The sequence below is a fragment of the Hippocampus zosterae genome, chromosome 20, assembly GCF_025434085.1.
Source record: "Hippocampus zosterae strain Florida chromosome 20, ASM2543408v3, whole genome shotgun sequence".
NCBI classification, from domain to species: Eukaryota; Metazoa; Chordata; class Actinopteri; order Syngnathiformes; family Syngnathidae; genus Hippocampus; species Hippocampus zosterae.
In genome coordinates, this window is record NC_067470.1 from 7,645,806 (window position 1) to 7,665,720 (window position 19,915).

At 44.2% G+C, this 19,915-nt stretch overlaps 1 protein-coding gene across 1 annotated transcript; it reads right to left on the reverse strand.

The window, feature by feature from the left end:
- Positions 1–976: 976 nt before the first annotated feature.
- tmtopsb (teleost multiple tissue opsin b) lies at positions 977–12,637 on the reverse strand. Its single transcript, XM_052054472.1, has 4 exons — positions 11,936–12,637; positions 8,025–8,353; positions 4,402–4,635; positions 977–2,119 (listed from the first exon to the last, which is right to left on the reverse strand). Exons 1-4 carry the CDS (start codon positions 12,318–12,320, stop codon positions 1,856–1,858), a joined length of 1,212 nt encoding a protein of 403 aa, XP_051910432.1. The 5' UTR covers positions 12,321–12,637; the 3' UTR covers positions 977–1,855.
- Positions 12,638–19,915: the final 7,278 nt, after the last annotated feature.

Here is a 19,915-nt window from a genome sequence, read left to right on the forward strand (position 1 = left end):
GTGCCCGCGTTATCAGTGTCTGAGGTGGCGTCAGGCAAAAGTCTCTCAACACATTGACCAGGCGAGCTCACATGTTCTCGACACTTTTTTTTTTTTTTTTGCCGGTCTGCGACATGAAAATGGATTTGAGGGCTGAATGTTTTTGAAGGACTTCTGGAAAATGCCAAATATTATCCTCCAAATTGTGCTTAACATTTCCTGTCTTTTCAGACATGGTTTCTTCAGATATTTTTCAAGATTTTAATTTGTGGGTCAAAAAAAAATGGTACAGCATATTTTTTTGCGGAGCCTGAAATGCAATACAGCGTTCGGTTTTCGCTCTGGTGGATGTGCGGTGCTCAGGTGCTTGGTGTGCGGTGAAGAGTTGCTACGTGTTATTTTTTATATATTTTTTTCAGTTGGGCCATCCAAATCAAAAATTTTACTTTGACTGTAATTTCTCTGGCGGTTTGGCCATTGTCATGCGGCTCATGTAAGTAAGATCTTTGCGATGTAAGAAGTGAACGCTGCTTTTATCGATTTATTGCAGCCCCTCAGGTCATTGTTCATCCGCGCTGCGTTAATATTGCCTTTCCATCTCGACAAGCGTGACTTGTTTGGCGGCGTTCACAACGCTAATCTTCGGCTCCTGTTGGATAACGCTTCTGATAATAATAATAAGTGGCGCCACGGAGGGCGAGGGAGGAAAAACAGTGAGAAATTGGGGCGACGGGACATGCTTGTTAACTCATTCACTCCCAAAGACGTTTTTAAACGTCGTTTCAGACTTGGTCCAGAATTGGCTGGTACCGAATGAGTTAATAACTGCTGAATTAGTCGAATATATTAGTTTTGTTGTGAGTCATTCCAGAATTGCAGGACGATTTAGGCACGAGCGTTTTTGAAAAACAGACCATTTATTAGCATACCATTTTTTTTTGTTTCCCCCCCCCCCCCCCCCCCCCCCCCATACCATATTTTCAGAGACTTTCGCTTAACTCATTTAGCTCACTTTTTTCTGCCCTTCTTGTCTACAAGGTTTTTGGAAACAAACGGGCTTGCTTGTTTGTCAGTCGGGGGGGGCGTTGTCATATTAGCTAACATGCTAATCGAGCGTTGTGGCTTCATTGGCTTCCGTCTGTGCTAACAGGTGTGCTAGTTGAAGGAAAGTGGCTTTCTTTTTGTAAATGAAGGGTCATTAGCAAACGTTAAAAAAATTATCAGGCCCATGTAACTGCAAAAAAAAAGGCACAAGGAGAGGTTTTAGCGTTGTGACTGTACATTGCTAATATGAAAATGAGAAGGATTGTAGCTTTCTTTCACACTTGTTCGAAAACATCTGACATGTCTGCACAAGTTTAGCTTTTTACTAACTGAGCAACTTGGCAACATGTGTCTTCAAGGTGCTTTCACGCATGATGCTAACAATAGAAGGATTACGGCTTCCTTTTGGCTCTCATCCGCGTCTCTGCTACTTAACTTGGCAAACGGGAGGCTTTTGTCGTGAGTAACAATGTACGATTCATCATTGCCACCTTTTAGCGTACCACCCGTGAAGATTTCAATCATATTTCCACAAAGTGTACACCAACCAACAAAAGTTTTATTACATCCGAGTCGTATCCTTTATCGGAATGTTCATCGGAGAAGATCTTCTGGGAAACACTTGTACTCTTGTGTGGTTACGAATTGCCAATGGCAGTTTGTGTTCAAGTCACACTGGGTTCAAGTCCAGTTTTTCTGGCTACTCATCGAACATCCACCAAAAAAAAAGAATGTTTGAGATATGATGGGATTTATAATTGGACGCGGAAACATTTGGAGAAGACCAAATCGAGTCACACAGTCTAAAACCATCTCCAGTCAAGACGTGTAGTCACTCTCTGTAATGAGCCACCAGAGTCAATTTCGGCTTCGGACCGTTTGTCAGGCCGGGTGGTCGACTGTCCAGCTCGGAGGACCGGTGTACGGACCGCGGCGTGACGTGAGCGGAGGACGCAGCGGCGGTGGCGGACACGTGGTGATCGCCGAGCTCCGGCTGGACGCTGCGCAGCATCTTAGTCACCCTGGAGAAGGTCTTGAGGGTGGAGCCTCGTTCTACCGCAGAGCATCGGAAGAAGGCTCTGAAACAGCGGTAGAACTACACACACACACACACACACACACATGCACGCGATTGGTACACAGTTTATTGAATCTCTGACACCGACGACAAAACGGTGCCTGGCTCATATCAGCCAAACTCAACTTCTCGAAATTGATGACAGCAGGCAGCGATACAGAAATCCTCATCTGATACGAAATTCGCATCGGAAGGCTTCAAAAGATGCGTTCAAGTTGTCTCGGCGGTCCCCATGGATAAATGTAGTGTACTTAGTATACTCTCCTGTTCCACACGTATACTTGAAGTCTACTACATTTCCCCAGGGGGCCGCGTAAGTACTAGGATTTCGTTTTCTGTTGTTCTGGATGGCGGGGGGGGGTCGTGTGTTCTGTTTCCCCCGGGCGAGGCGTGACTTTGATTGGGAATGCCAAAGCATCTTCCAAATTGATTCGTCGGTCGGGCACTTTCAACGGCGGTTCCGGACGTCGACGTGCTGTGTGGCGATTGAAGTCTTCAACTCGCCTCAACGCATGGCGGCCATATTGATGGGCTGGGAGGAACTGAAGACTGAAACCGACACGCAGCGCCGACCCCCGAATGTCGGCCGGTCGGCTTTTCATCAAAAGTAAAAAAAAAAAAAAACACCCACCCCAGAGGCGGGAGAGAAACCGGGAGATCAAGTGAGGTGACGGAAGACGCAAAGAGATGAAATTGCGGCGCGAGAAAATCGGAAATCTGCTCTCTTTCCGGAGATCATAAGAAAAGTCACCGATGCACTTTCAACTGCGGATATTCCTTTCATCTGTTGTACGTCGGTTTCCTTCCATCTGCTCTTTTCTTTGGCTCACGCCTCGTTTTTCCTTTTCCTTTTCCATCAATCGAGAATGAAATGTTGAGGAAAAAAATATATATTGTTCCATTTATGGGTCTTTTACTTTGCTTTTTTTTTGTTGGCGCGCGAAACTGCACCCCTGTCTATAAGTCTGCTTTCTCATTAAGATCACTGACGTCAAACCCGCGAGACAAATAGCAGTCCAAATAAAAGTCCAGCAATAAATAGCAATACCTTATTAATTCCACCCCAGAAGCCAGCAAATGCCATTGATCTGCCGACTCACGCCGTGCGCAGTGCAAAAAAAAAAAAAAAAAATCGGTAAAATAGCAGAGTGACGTCGAGGTTGATGAAATATTCCCGTAACTCCTGATAAAATGGCGAATATTGCATCTTGCTTCATTAAGAAAAGATCGAAAAAGGATGGAATGATACTTTCACAGCAAGCGCACAAAAGCTATGGTTCGGTATTGTGATTTCTTGGACGTAGTATTTTAAATGTTCTGTCAAGCGCTTTTAACGCCACTTGGTAGCAGACTTTTTGTTGTTGGGATTTCCACCCACCCCCATCCACTAAAAGTACAATCTGGACCACAGAGATGTATTGAAATGCGAATGTATGAAAATTGTCGAAATGTCACGGCAGTAAGAAATAATGCAGCTGAGTCAGACCGGCTTTCGCAAGACAAATCCATTGCTGGGTGGATACACGCAGCTTAAGGTCTCTTGTGGAATATAAAAACAGGAATTTGGGCCAGTGCGAAGATTGACCAGCACAATGAATGGACACGACACACAATTATGTCACACAAAGAGAAGAAAAACAACACATACAGTATAGCTCAAAGCAAACAATTCGGTTATGACAACCATGACATGAACTGTTGATTGCCGCATCTATTTTTATTTCTTGTAATCGCTTGCAATATATTTGTATTTCTAGCCAATATGCTAATGCTAACACGTTAAACTCCTGTGATTTAAAAAAAATGTTACTGTGTTCGTTTCATGATACTCTAGCTTTAGCTTTTAGCATAGCAATTAGCTTGGCTTGCTACGGTATGGCGTGTGCCATTTTCAGACCTTTCTTCATCCTACCACGTGTTTTTTTTTTCAAAGTTACAAAAGGCCGTTGTTGGGTTTGAATGCCTGGATTCTTAAAAAAAAAAAGCCAAAAATCGTCCTTGGCATTGAACGAGGTACCATGTGGCTGCAAATGGCTAGCTGAACCTTAGCCGAGCTTAGCTTCTGCCATGTGCTTATATTGTATGGTGGGATGAATAGCGGTGCTATTTCTTAGCTAATTAACCCTTTCATGCACCCTGTAACCTGATAACATGCTAACCTGTCCACCGTAGTAACCTGAAAGGGTTAAAATGTTGTGAATTTTTGGTCATCAAAATTTCAAGGTGAAGGAAATTACCTTGAGGTCATTGGTGTTGCTCAAATTTGACCCAAAACAGTACTTATAGGTGAAGGAGCCCACCTGCTTGTTCATGAAGATGTAGATGAAGGGGTTGACCACGGTGGACGACTTGGCCAGCAGCGAGGGCATAATACTGGCCTCCGGGCTGAGGGGCTCTTCGGAGCCGAAGGTGGCCATCAGGGCCACCACGCCGTAGGGCAGCCAGCAAACCAGGTAGCAGACCACCATGGTCACCACCATGAGCAGCACCCGCTGCTCTCGCCGCCGCGTCACCACTGAACTAGCGCTGCGCACCTGGAAGGAGGGCAAACGGAACCAAATCATTTTCTTCGTAAAGACTGTCAGAAAAAGTGGACCGTATCGCAATATAATTATCCAAAAAAGATAAATAATAGGTCAGCACAGCGGTTGACTGTTTCGGACGCCTCAGGATAGCCTGCCGGTGTAATTGGCATTTCGTCGTCCTTTTCTGTGCATTGAATTGATTTATCACCGGTTAATTTGTTGACTAGTGTTCCCAGGAAATTACCCGGTACAAGTGGCGCCAATATGCCGCTCGCTGCGATTAAAAAGTGGCCACAATCGATCCGAGTCAGGGCAGAGGATCGCGCCACCGATTGATTGATGGACGGATAATTGCTGCACAACAGAGAAAAGCAAACGGTCCAGAAACGGAAACATTCCGAGTTTCAGTCCAAACAACAACAAAATGTTATGATATCAACAGATGGTTGTGTGTTTAAATTGGACAAACACTGTAAGTTGTTACAGACGGTAATAATATAAGTGAACCGCGTTTTTATGCAAAACGAAGTTATCAACTATCAACAACACATCATTGAACAATTCAAGCCCAGCACCTTTGTTCCCATTCACCACAAACCCCTCTGTGAATTACTTTTGCAATCAAATCCAACCGAGATTGTTGTCATTTTGTTTTCAATGGTGCCGAAGAGCAGAAAATCCCTCACAGCAAGTTCAACAAAGAGTACGGAACCAAAAAAATGTTAAAATAGGCAAGGTGTTTTTTGTCTGCGCTGTCTTATCGCGCTCAAGCGGTGGACAAAGGAGACAAAGAACGCAAAAAATTAAGACATGAACTGAAATGAAAAATTGCTCATGCTCATACTTCAAACAGATAACGGATATAAACGTGCATAGGAGAGAAAAAAATAAGACGACAAGAAATATCCGTATCTTGGGTGGCTGGCTAAGCTAGCAGCCATATTTGTGTTGAAAGGGCTATCTGTGATAGTATTCAAATCAAATGGTATGTCTTCTTCTGTAATCATTTCAACTCAGACGAACAAAACCACGAACTAACTCACAAACTACTGAACAAGCTCTCAAATTAACTAATTTTGGTGGCTGAAGACTGACTACTGTGTGGTTATGATGTTTGATGAATAAAAGCCTCAACACATGACCTGAAGCCATATTTTTAATTGTTTTATCCCCCCCAAAAAAACAAAGAAAAAGCTAATTCGGCCGTTCAACACCGTGGCTTCAAATGAGCCTCAAAGCCCGCAAGTTTCCATCAACAAATCAGCGCCTTGGTATTGTTATTCTGCTCTCCCTTCGGTCTGGATGTGTTCAGACAAACGAGGCAATTTAGACCTCCACCGCCATTTTAGCAACATTTGACCATGTCAAAATGTCATCTGACGCCCTGACGAGAAAGTCCCCCTGAAGACATTAAATCTAAGTCTGTTCTTGCACGAATCGACCTAGAAAAGTGTATATCGACAGTACAGCTCTCTAATCTGCTCATATTTTGTCCACAGGCAGGCGCTTATCTGATGAAGTTGAAATCTGCTTATTGTTTACATGCAGTACACCACATGGTCTGCAGGCAATAGCTTTCGGGACATAAAACAGCAAAGGCCTTTTATCCATTTAACGCAAATTAAAATAAAGCCCCCAAAACATTCAGCAGTAATCCGCAATCGCTCAGAATATATAAGCGCTGCGTCACATTTTCCTCGGAGGAAATAATTGACTTCATGTGGCCCAAATAGGTGCCAGAGACGATTCATGAACAAATAATTACATTCCGTATGGCCCCCAAACGATATTCGCAGCTCATCAAGCACTTAATTAGAATATTAGTTTATGTGAAGCTACTTTCATATTTGGCTCAATTATGCCCCATCTGCACAAATTAGTCAAACGTACCAAGTAACGTTGTCAATACAGTTTGCTTACATTTTACTGAAGGAAAAAAAAATTGCACATGAAAAATCACCAAAGATGCCATGTTTTTTTTAAACTTTTTTTTTTTAAATCCCGTAGATAAACTCTCAAAGGGTGTTTTGTTGGTTTTTCTCAACTCAACTGTATTTATAGAGCGCTTTAAAACAACCACCGCTGTATACAAAGTGCTGAACAAATCATAAAAGGCGAGTTTTAAAGCTGGGCATGCCGAACATTCAGTGGAAGCTCATTTCAAAGAAAGGGACCTGCAACAAAAAAGGCTCGATCCCCTCTGAGCCTCCGCTTAGTTCTCTGTATTTTTAATAATGTCCGCGTCGCAGTCCTTAGGGAGGCCATTTAAAGCTTTGAAAACAAATAATAGTATCGTAAAAAAGAACTCAAAAACGTATAAGGAGCCAGTGAAGTGATGCCAGAGTAGGAGTAATGTGCTCCCTCTTACGAGTACCAGTCAAGAGGCGAGCAGCAGCATTTTGGACCAACTGGAGATGCTTAATGGAGGATTGGCTGATTCCAAAGTAAAGTGCCTTATGGTAATCCAGCCGAGCTGTGACAAAGGCAGCCTTTACTTTCTCCAGCTGCCCAAGATGAAAGACGCTGGATTTAACAATTTTAAATCATTGTCCGGTTTTAAGACTGTTGCCTTAAGATAAGGAGACATTTAGTTCCCCACACAAAGATCAAAAACTAACAGTATCTAAGACCCCTTGAGTTGAAATTGGGGTCAGACATAAGAATTGTATGACCCAGACTTCCTTTTCAAACATGTTAAATTCATTCGGCGCGGAACTCGCTAGTTATACAAAGAGAGCAAAAATGACGAAAGCATATTTGGACAATTTCCATGGGTCGTAGACTGCAAACGCATCAAAGCCAACTCTGTAATCCGCTTCCAAGTAAAAAGACACATTCCTCACATTGGAATCTTTGTCAGACCAACAAAAGCTTAACCGGCAGGGATTAGCGTTGTCTCACTAGCCAGAATGTAAAATCAAGTTCAAGGTGGCCAACGTGAGATCATTCAGCAAGCAAGCATCTTCCTCTTTTGAAGTTTGAATTCTTCCAAACTGCATCCCAAAAACTAATAACATGGTGGTGAAAATAATTTTCTAAAAGCCAAATAGTAATCCAAATAATAATATTCCTACTAGCGGTACATTCAGTTTTTTCTTCAAAAAATGAGGCACAAGAAACCCACAAACATTTGACTGAAGACAAGCAGACGATGGTCCGATGAGACCCGAACTAAACGTACTTGGTTAAGATGGTGCTGACGGTTACGATTCATACTCTGGTTGAAGAGAGGAAGGCTCTAGCCACTCACAGACGCATTCCTGTACAATGAATATGAGACTTCCTGTACACGATGGCGAAATGTCGTATAGAAATCCGAATAGGCGGTTTCTTCGAAGAGATTCAATGAACCAATGTCGCATGTTCCGCCAGTTTACGACAAGCCGTTTGGCCCTCACCTGTCTCATGGCGTGCAGCAGCTTTCCGTAGGAGAACACGATGACGCCGAAGGGCAGCACCAGGCAGAAGGCAAACAGGCACACCACGTACGAGACGTTATTGGCCGTTTGCGAGCGCCAGTCCACCGAGCACGAGGTGCCGGGACCCTCGGGGCCGTAACGACTCCAGCCCAGCAAGGGGGGCACCGTCCAAGCTATGGAGTAGAACCAGGAGAAGCAGATGCCGCCCAGCGCCGGACGGAAGTTGCGGCCGTCTGCCATGTTGGGTACCATTATGGTGCAGTAGCGCTCGTACGACAGCACGGCCAGAGAGATGAGCGACACGATGCCTGAGAAGGAGAAAGATCATCACCGTTGGCATACCACGCTCCCGAGATGATCCTTCGGACCCCCTTCCCACGTATACTTTTCCATCCATTAAAAGCAATTGTAGTGGTACTTGGTACAGACTCGGGGAGAACTAATTGACGTCTGATTCAACCTCTCACTGATGAAGTGATTGTGCTGCTGTTCTCTGTGTACGACAAAATGACCAAACGTGCCTTGATTACTTTTGTTCCGCTGAAAATTATTCAAATGTCAAGGCCCAATGTGGGGAAAATTACCCGAAGTGACAAAAAAAAAATCGGAATCAATCAGAACTAATGAGCTCAAGAGCTTTTCCAGAACCCCCTTGACCCCACTCGGATGCAAACGTTCTGATTAGAGGTCAACACGGCCTCCTGATTGGTTGAGGACACAGACTTTCTGATCCAGCGCTTCCATAGAATCGGCGGGATATCAGCCCTCCTGGTCAGAGCTCTTTTGTATTTCCTTGGTTCTATACCGGATTTTGTATGCCAGACACTAGACCCTACTCTAGAATCCAAAAGGTCATTTTTGGTTTATTTTTGCCTCGACTGTTCACTGGTAGAGCGAAACAAGACTGTAAAATACATTTGGGCAAACATTTTGCAGTTATTCATTAAACCCCCAAATGTGGGTCAAATAACCCACGAAACAACCCAAAAGCAACTTTTTTTTAAAGGAAACAACTGAATTCAAGAAGTTATTTATTTGACAGTCGGCTTCGTTTTGACCGAATTTGGCCTTTTTTATTTTTTTTTAATTGCTTGCTATTTAGAGCACTGTATCAAACGCAAGGCCCGAGGGCCAGATCTGGCCCACCACATCATTTTATGTGGCCCGTGAAAGCAGCTCAAACATGTCAACTTCCATGATCCTTTCTAAAATGTCTACCAAAATGTTAAATTCTTGTGTGTTATGCATAAGAGATATATCCTACGCATTTTATTGTTCCCAAACCCCTCATGATCGTAACTTAAAGTGCCATCGTTTATGTTGTTTGTATTGTCTACACTGTTTATACTGTTCACATTACATGACATTAGCTGCTATCTTGTCTTAGCTGTGTGTGTGTTCACAGCATGTTAGCACTGAGGACTGAGAGGACGAAATTTAATTTATTCTGCATGTCATACATAAAGCATATTTGACAATAAACATGACCTTGACCTTAAACAATAGTAGAATCAACAGTTATTTGTGACTTCTTGATATGGTTTCAGTCATAACGGCCCCCAAAGTGAAACGGTAACTAAAATGTGGCCCAAAACAAAAAAATGAGTTTGACAGCCCTGATTTAGAGTGAAGCAATCCAGTACGATTTCCGTCTTCCGAGCCTCTTGATCCTCACTAGGGTCGCGGGGGGTGCTGGAGCCTATCCCAGCCGTCTTCGGGCAGTAGGGGACACCCTGAATCGGTTGCCAGCCAATCGCAGGGCACACAGAAACGAACAACCATTCGCACTCACACTCACACCCAGGGACAATTTAGAGTGTTCAATCAGCCTGCCAAGCATGTTTTTGGAATGTGGGAGGAAACCGGAGCACCCGGAGAAAACCCACGCAGGCCCGGGGAGAACATGCAAACTCCACACAGGGAGGCTGGAGCTGGAATCGAACCCGGTACCTCTGCACTGTGAAGCCGACGTGCTAACCACTGGACTACCGGGTCGCCCACTCCAGTACGATTTATTTGGGTAAAAAATAACCCAAACTGGGTCAAAGAGGGGCCAACTCAACTTTTTGAGGTTATTCGTGAAACCCAAAAGGTTAGGCCAAATAACTCACCAAACAGCCCGTATAATATACACAGTTACACACCCACCATGCAGTTGGTTGGCAACCTTTCGATTTGTTTCTGCATGAGGAGAGCCGCAGCACCACGACGCCCCATCTCAACTTATGAAAGCTAAAAAGTCTCCCAAGTTGAGCCGACGCATACGAACGCCCTTCATTCTTTCTCCTCCCGGTGTGTCTAATGGGATTACATCACAGGTGCTGGCAGCGACTCAAACACGTCACATTTTGATCCCTCGCTGGGGTCAATTTTAACCCTTTCACAGAACGGCGGTCACTACAGCGGACAGCTTATCATGTTACAGGTTATCATTCTTGGTGTATGAAATGGCTTAATGGGCTTTGCATCTGAATCTCAATTCTTTCAGAACCCATCTGCCCTCGCCCCACTTTCCGGAGGGGCTAAATGAAGTAGGCCGGGGGGGCCAGCATCCCTCTGCTGAGTCAACAGAAGGCCTCATCACGGCTCAGCGTCCAATGTGTGTACAGTTCTCTTAATGAATCACAGGTTTTCCTGCACCACCTCCCACTGCTGTCGCTGCTTCTTCTTTTTGCCATCTTGTTGCACATCTTACAGACAAGCCACAAGTTGGCGGCGTCACTCAATTAAACGGTCATTTGGTTCTCATTTGGAAAACACACAAACAAGAGCCTTGCTTCCTGTAATTAGGAGGTGAGCAGCTTCCCAAACTTTTTTGTTGTTGTTGTTTTTGTGTATCCAAGAGGAACAAGTGCAAGAGAATGGCAACCAGACGCGTGTGGTGACAGCAATGTTCCAAAAACTTTGATTTAAAGCACATTGACTTTTTTTTTTAATGGTATATTACTTCAAAAGGTTTTCGGATCAAAAAAAGTCACAGCGCATGTTCTTACCTGCTTTCATATTACATTATTTGACAAACGCATTGGTTTTTCCACGTTTTAAGATTTGAATGTAATTGATTCTAATTATTTTGCGAAAATATCGTTTTGGGGTTTGTTAGCATTCAAGTGCTAGCATTCAATTACTGCACGATCAGTTGGGACATTGTTTTTTTTTTTTTGGGTATAACTTATTTTGTTTTTTTAAAGCAAACTAGCAGTCCCTGTGTAGCAAATTAGTTTATGGCCATGCCTGAATGCCAGTCCAGCATGTCTTTGTACTTTTTTTTTCTGCTTCTATTCCACGAAAAAGTGTACAACACGACTCCAATAAGTGCAAATGAAGTCAACGCTGCAGCAGTTTTTGGTTGACAAAACTAGATTCATGATGCCCTCTCAGTGCATGTCTCGAACAAATCATCAATGATGAATGAGATTTGCTGTTTGCGTACCAACACAAAAATGTGCTTTTTCTTAAAAAAAAAAAGTTTTAAATGCTGCTACAAGTCCTCAACCAAACTATGGCTTCCACTGTAAACTTGTCAAGTGGCAAAAAAGTGTCCTTTGGCATTAGCACCGTTCATGGAACGACTTTTCCACACTATTGTATTAGGCCTGTACAGGTAAGTGTTATTATACAATACAAATTTAGCTTGATGAATGAAAAACACTAATTTCTCAATCTTTTAACATTATTTGAGGGCAAAAAGGACTTCATACCAAACTGCATTTTAAACTACAGAACCCAAGCACAAGTGAGTCTCATCCTTGTGTTGACTGAGAAATTGATTTTTCTACCTTTTTTTGCAGTGCACACCTGTGCAGGAAATTCCCCACTGTCATGTTTTCTTGGTGGATTTAAAATAAAAAAAAAGAAAAGGAAAGACTTAAAAGTGAAGCTGTTCTCACCCAAGCAGGCGTTAACGAAGCCGTACCACACGCAGCCCGCCCGTCCGATCAGCCATCGTCCGTGGATGCTGGCCGCGAAGCTGAAGGGCGTCCCCAGCACGCTGACAAGCAAGTCGCTGAGCGAGATGCTTACCAGCATCAAGTTCATGGGCGTGCGCAGGGCCCGGTAGCGCAAGAACATGGCCAGCACCACCAAGTTGCACAGAAAGCCCAGCGTGCCGATCAAGCCCAGGCACGCCGCCACCAGCAGGTGACCCGTCGGGCTCAGCGTCGGAGGCGGCGGGGATCCGGACACCTCCTCGTACTTGGCAGTGTTGGCGACGGCGGCGGCGCCTCCCACCGTCGGGCAGTGCGCGCAGGTAATGCTCACGTTGGATTCGATCATGTCGCCCGGTTCGGATCCGAGCCGAGTTGGCAAGCATCCGGTTCGCTCGGTCAATCAAGCCATCTGGAAAGAGCAGGAGAAGGCGGAGGGTCGCGCGGCCGGCTCGCGTCCTATGCGCCTCCTTTTACGCACGGACTCGGCATGGGGTGGGCGTAGTAGGGGAGACGTTCGGGGTCGTTTGGCTGCTGAGCGACTCGAGTGTCGGCGCAGGTGTGACAGCGGCGGCTACTCCGCCTGCTGAGCGCTCGCCCCTTCCTCGCTTGACTGCGCTTTTTATCGACCGCTGAGCCGCGAACAATCGACACCCCCCCCCACCACCCCCCGCCCCAGTAAGTCGCCAGTGCAGCCAATCACAGTCAGCGGGCCTTTGTCGGGAAGCCGTTCAACGTTTATTCCATATCCTTCAAATCCAGTCAGGTCCATATATACTACGGTCTTTGTCCTCACTACATTTAAAAAAAAAAAAAAAAAGTTGAGTGGACGCAAAATTTTGAGGCAACAAATTTACATTAAAATGTTTGTTCATGTTAAAATAATATTTTATGCATTTTCAACAGATTGACACAACTGGCATGATACTCCGCTTCTATGATGATTTTTCAATCTGGTCTCGTTTTTTTTTTAATTATTACAGTCATCCCTCATTTATCGCGGTTAATGGGACCCAAAACCACCCACGATAAACGAAAATCCGCGAACTAGCGACCCTCCCCCCGGATAGGTAAATGTACATGTGTATGAGTGTAAAAAATATTTATAAGGCAAAATGTAATGGTATACATGCATGTAGAAGTAAAATTTGTCGTAATTAACATTACTTAATGCTGTATACTAATAGATTTAAACGTGTAAGTTAGGTTAGTGTATGAATAACAAAATACAGTAAACGTACAGTACATGTTGTACTTTATATGTTGCTCTATATGACTCACTGCTGTTTTGCTGACTTTTGCTGCTTCTCGTGGACCGTTTGCGGACTTACAATCCACTGAAGCCGCGATGAACGAAAAGCGAAATGGCGAGGGATCACTGTATTATTTTCTTAAAAATAATAATGTCCACAAGCCGGTTCTAAGTGTACTTGCTAGCCCAAACGTTACCGGGAGGCGCTCACGTTGGAAATTGAATTAATTTCCCGGAATCGTCAGGTCCCCAAAATGAGCAATTAATATGTAGAGAAAAAAAAAACAGGACGAGTCAAAGAGGCACTAATCATTATTCATTGAATATCTCTCAAATGGAGAATCATCTTTAATGCAAATGTTCTTTTCCATTGCAACGAAAGACACGTGTGCTCAACATTCACAGATTCCATTAGCGGACATGTGATTCGCTGAGAGGCAAATTTACATTTGTTTCGCCTGTAATATCAGACATAACCCGAATGCATTCTTTACAACCCGGCGGAGCACAATGTCATTAAAACGGAAAACAAAAAAAAACTGCACTGCCTGACCTGAGATGTCTTTCAGTCAAACTCAAAACTTTGAAATATGTGGTCCCTGGCAACCAAAGCACGTTGTCCTCCTTGCTAATGCTGCTTAACACGACTCACACAAGGCCCAACAAACTTGAGGAGACTTTTATTAAAAATGGGGAGGGGGGGGGGAACTCTCCAGCAAAAACTTGGACATCATCTCAGTTCAATTTCTCACAATTGGCCTCCAAAGTCCTTCAGCCATTAGGAGTAGAAGTGTGAAACGACCAGGGAAAACCCGATGTTAACATCCTTTCCGCCTCCTCATCCATTCAAAATCGTTCCGTCGTGAAGTAGCGCAAGCGCCTCAACCTCGGCTATTCGCCAAAACACCTCAAGAGGGTCAAGGTGGGGGGAGGGCGCGCGAAACAACAGGACACGTGAGCCGCCTCCTCCTCGCTTGTCGAAAACACACCCTGGACTTCGTTAATCCAGACTAATTGCATATTAACGGATAACAAAAAGCACACATACTGATGACCTCTTGACCTGGCATTGATTCTTTTCATTGAGTTGTACAGACTGGAACAAATTGCATTTCAAAATCCAGCGCAGGGGGCAGACACAGGTGAAAAGACGGCAGCGGAGAAGGAGGATGGAGAAAAAGAAGACGAGGCCAAAGGTGCTGATCGGTTCGACGTGAGAGAGAAGGAATTGACACTCTGATATTTTGGTTCGGCAGTTGCGGCGCACAATGATTTGATACAAGTGAGACACAGGCGGGACGTATGAGAAGGCGAGTATGCACCGGTTTGGCCACAATTTTGACAAACAAGGGCAAGGAATGAATTTTTCTTATTTATTTTTTTGGACACAGGTGCCATACTCCAAAATCCGTCCCGTTTCGACACAGGGCATGTAAGCAAGGGAGATGAATGATTCTACACAGCCGGCTTGGCGACAGGAAAGCGGATGAGGAATCCAATGGTTTTGACACAGGTGTCCGACACAAGCCTAGGTAAACCCTTCTGGCGCTAAATGTGATTTCCGGTTCGACTCAGGTGTTAAAAATCGAGGCTAGAAAGCACTTGGAATGATGAGACACGGGCGGGTAACAAGAAAGGTAAAGAGATGCTAGCTAAAGAATCGCTAGTTCCGATAAAGGTGCCAGGTACGCGAGGAAGAAGGGGAACAGAGTTGTGAAAATGTCGTCTGTGGCTCGACGCGGGTGTTAAAAGTCGAGCCTAGGAAGGCTTGATTATTTGACACCAGGCGGGAGATAACAAGACGAATTTCATCAGACGTCAGCGCGAGTCGTGACGAAACGTCGTGCTTTTAATCTCACCCCGTGTCATTTTTCACATGCCACCCACCTGCGCTGCTTTGTTCCCGCTCACTTGTTGGGTTCCTTTGACGGTTCCGCCGCGCCACAGGTCCCCAAAATAACCACCGCCGCATGGTTCAAGTGTGTTTTTAGCATGTAAATAGACAGGGGATGCGCGGCGACGTCACTTCTTGCGCCGTGATGGCGGCTGTTACATGACTTATAGTTCAAGTCTTTAAGTTCAAGTCCGGGGGGGTGACAAAGCCGTTGTTTCGCACCTTTGTACTTTCCTTGTTGTTGGCAGGGTGTCGAATTGAGTCTTGCAAGTTTTGTGAAAAGTGCCCTGAAGCTATTTTCTTTTCAGCAGACTCCATCTCTCTCACAATTAAACTTTTGGTTGCCTTAATGCTACCTTATGAATTAATCACAAGCCTCACAGACTTGAAAAAAAAAAAAATGTCGACCCTACTGGCTATGTCGTTAATAATAGATACAGGAGATCGTCCCCTTTCCGCCTGATTGTCAAGTGCTTTTACGACCTGCTTTTCAAATCCCTGAATTCCTCTTTGGCCTCTTCTCCCCCCCCCCCCCCCCCCCCACCCCCCTCAGCCCGATATTTTTGTGATGAGGGTGGTCGCTTCAGGAATCTTTTTTGAGCATCACTCTTGGAAAAAAATGAGCTTACCTTTTTTTTTCTTTATAAAATCAAGTCCCAAAAAGCGCTCGTTGTGAATGCAATCAGGAGAAGTATTCTGAATAATCGTTCACAAAGCACCTTGGATGGCGACGTGAACGACGTGATATGCCGGTTTGCAAAGTCAGTACAAACGATCAAAACTTGGATAATATTTGGTGTATACATTTAGCTGCATTTTTTTCCCCAAAAATTCTAAATTCAAAATTGGGAGTTGGTTGTACACTGTAAAACAAAAAACACCACACATGTCTCCATGTGGTCACTTAAAAATCAGTAGGTGTCCCACGAAACGATGGGAACGAACTGTATCATCCGTCCTGCTTAAGTCCTAATGAGCGCAATTGTTCATCCGCTGACAGAAAAAGATGGGATGAAGAAAAGACCATCCCCACCAGGTCGCTGAGTTGGCACATGGTTTGAGGCACCTGTGAAAAGTCAACAACCCGGCGCTGGCACACACACACTCGGAATGACGAAGGGACGCTGACCTGACAGGAGGCGATTTATTTGTCTCGCTTTGTTCGCCCCATTAGCCACCCGGGCCTTGACCGGACGAGACAGGCGTTGCACGCTGGGGTTTTTTTTCTTTGCAGAAAGCGCAACGGCACACTGTAAACACAAAAGTGCAAAAAAGGACATGAGAAGTTGGGGGTGGGCTACCAAGTGCAGGGAAACGTGGCTGAAGGACAAAATTTAGCTCTGTAAATAGCATTAGCGTGACATTGTCATGGGGTGTCGTGGCAGGACATTAAAGTGTGACATCGCGTATCGTCGTCGTGGCACGACATGGCACTGTGACGACGTCGCGGGACATCGTAGCTTCACAACTTAATGTGACTTTGTAGTTTGACATGCTAGCGTGACGCCGTAGCACCACCTAATAGCATAACATTTGACTATGTATCAGTTCGTAGTAGCTTAACAGGGTAGTTTGAAGTCCTAGCGTGCCGTTGAAGGTTAGCTTGACGTCCTAGCATGACATTAACGTTACATTGGAATGCCGCGTTAGCATGACGTCGTAGCGTTAGAGTGACATTGTTGTTTGACATGCCGTGGGGAGCTTGACGTTGTCGTGTGACGCTAGCGTGACATTAAAAATTTACGTTTATTGTGACGTCAGGGCATCACATTGTAGTGGGTCGTTGTTTTTTTGACAACGTAGCTTCGCCCTTCGCATCGTTCTTTTGAAATGCGTGACATCGTAGCATGAGATCAGTGATGTCATAGCGTGAAGTCAGAGTGGGATGTTGTAGTTTGACATCGTAGTGTGTCCGATTATTATTATTATTATAACGATTATTACTCAAATAAATTGTATATGTCTGATACTTGTCTCGATCTTTTTGGACAATGGGAAAGTTGGGTCAGGATTTCCTGAGGAACTTCGAGGTGTGAGTCTGAGGAACGGCGACATCGTCGAGGGACAACTGATGGAGCTCCAGAAAGTCAACAAGGAGTTGGACTTGAAAAAGTGGCTCGGCCTTCAACGCATCCATAATGGTGAAAAATCTCAGCCCGTCCTCTTTTTGTTTCTGAGGAGGAGCTCTTGCTCCTCGTCTTCCTGTGGTGCTTTTACTGAGTCCCCTGAGGGGGGAACGAACATTTCTCTTCTCTCACTTGACACTATCGATCGCTCGACAGTTCACAGATGAGTCACTTGGTCTTGGCCGCCGCCTTTTTCTCCCACGCTCTCGCTTAGTGTAAATATTCATATTCTTGTCTTATTACTTCGAAACACCCGATCATTGTCAATAAGGATGTCAATCTCGGTGGGAATGAAAATGATTAAGGAGAATGAATCAATTGAGAGCATACTTGGGCATTAAAAAAAAAAATTAAAGTGGATCCCATAGTTTCAAGAAAATACGGACTGTTAATATTTATTGATTGACATCAGGCTTAAACCCGTGTGTTTAGTTTATGTTGAGCCGTGCGCCATCGTGAAGGGGTATAACGTGAGTCGGCATTACGAGAGGAAGCGTGTGAAAAAATTAGACATTTGACTGAGGTTGAGAGTGCAGATATCCAAAGATTTGCTCACGAAGCTCAATAAACAAGGCTATTTTACCAAACAGCAACCAAGACCAGCTTTGTGACAGCCCACAACATTGCAAAGAACACAAAGCCATTTTCCGAAGGGGAATTCGTTCAAGAGTGCTTGGAGGTCCCTGCAGCGCCGCTATGTCCGGAGCAACAAAAGAAGTTCAACAAATCCAGGTACAGACCCTCTCTGACTGATGTTCATCTGTCATGTGTGCTTCACATCTCCACCTCAAATCTTCAACCTGAAATTTGATTTTTTTTTTGACATGCACATTCCTATAAAATCAAAATTTTGAAAGATAAATGTGTGAATCTACCATATTGATATGTGTGTTTGTGTATGCATGTTGGATGGATGGAAGAAGGCCTTCTCGGTGGCAACAAAAAGAAAAGGAATTGAAAAGTTGTCCACAAGAGTGGCTAAGTTCAACCCACAAAAAAAAAAGTGTAGGACCAAAAAGACAAAAAGCAAGGCTGTCATTATCAAGCAGCCTTCAAATGTGTTTTGAAAATTCAACTACGGGCAGTTCATCATATACTTGAAATTGGGTAGAGATGTCTCGCATTAGTACACCCCCACCAAAAAAAAATACAATCTCTTGACGCCGTGTCTGAAACAGCGCAGCAAGCCTGTCGTTTTGGCTTAAAATGGCCTTTTTAAGACTCATTTTACAAGATTGCTTCAAATATTTTTGAGAAAAATCAGCCCCAAAGGCAGTTTCGCTAAACACAAAATTTGGTAGGCATATATTCCACGAATAGACACACACAAAAACCCCTGCTTTATTTTATTAGTAGTATTTTATTCTTTTTTTACATTCAAGCATGTCACATGTTAGGGTCCTTTTGGCCATTATGGATTCCATTATATTGTCCGAGATACCGATCCATTACATCACTGTTTTTGTCCCACTAATGCAATTTAACAGACTGCTCCACTCAATCTTTCAATTTTTTTGCATGTGTGATCAAGTGTTACCCTCTTAACCTCTGACTATGCCCCGATGTATTCCAGCGATAGACACACTTAATTTACACGCAATTGATTCCAGCAAGGCCAATTGGAAATAAATTTCAAAGTTTCTATTCAGCCTGCAGTCAAGAAGCAGAGGAGGAGGATCTTTCACTCACACACGAATCGTATTTGAATGTTTGGCTCTTCTTTCAAAAGCCATCGAGGTTAAATGGAATCGACTGGCTGGGAGAAAATGAGAATATCTTTATAGATTATGTTTGCATCAGGCAAGGTCGCATGTGGCTGAAAGGTGAGTGCGGAAAAATAGAGCATTCACGAAGCAGATAAGCTCAACGAGTGGCTCTGAAAAGACACAAACACTTTCTTTTGTCATTATCGTCAGGGTCAAAAAGTCTTGTGCCACACGGGTGGCGGAAGCTGCGATGTCTGCACAAACGCACGCTCACCAAGGTCACTTTTAAGAAAAAATAATAATTCAAAAGCCTCTCCTGCTCCTGCCTCACATTCAAGGCTCACCCTTTATTTATGTATTTGTTTTCCCCATTAAATCAATAGGCCTCCAAACACTCATTCTTCTATTTTTATTTTTTTATTGTTCCTTCCCAGCTTTTGTGTGACGGCTATGTCAAGTCGAGACAGATTACAAGTACCGTAGTTGTCTGAAACAAAATAATCATCAGGATACCTGCACATGTTCATTGCGGTCGCTGTTCATGCCATCTTGCAAAGTAGAAATGAACAAAACTACGTGAGATAATCGGTGGGGGGTTAAGTAGTGTCACATGTGCACGCAACGTACATGACATGACCCTGGAAGTTTGAGGAGCATTTTGTTTCCTCCTCTTTGCTAATCACAAGCATGCGATTTGAGAAATTCACTTTATTGAATCAGTCAAGTGAGGTTCATATGAACCGTCTCGCTTGTTTCCATCTGCGTCGAAGTAGTGTTGCACAAACAATTTCTATTTTTGTATAATACCGTTATTTCTTTTTTTCTGTAAATCACTGTGTGTTTGAGGATGTGTGTCACAGTGCCAGTGAGCGCTGCGGAGTGCTTCGTGCTGTTGCGGATCAGAAAGGCTTTACAGGGATCACACTGATCCAACGCCGCAACCATGCTCTGCGATCAATGAGAGCC

Excerpts from the sequence above, each read along its gene's own strand:
- tmtopsb (XM_052054472.1), bottom strand. The coding sequence starts at position 12,320 with ATGATCGAATCCAACGTGAGCATTACCTGCGCGCACTGCCCGACGGTG. Across the intron at positions 8,354-11,935 it reads CTTCGTTAACGCCTGCTTGG|GCATCGTGTCGCTCATCTCT; the intron begins GTGAGAACAGCT and ends TCTCCTTCTCAG. Across the intron at positions 4,636-8,024 it reads TGCTGCACGCCATGAGACAG|GTGCGCAGCGCTAGTTCAGT; the intron begins GTGAGGGCCAAA and ends CCCTCCTTCCAG.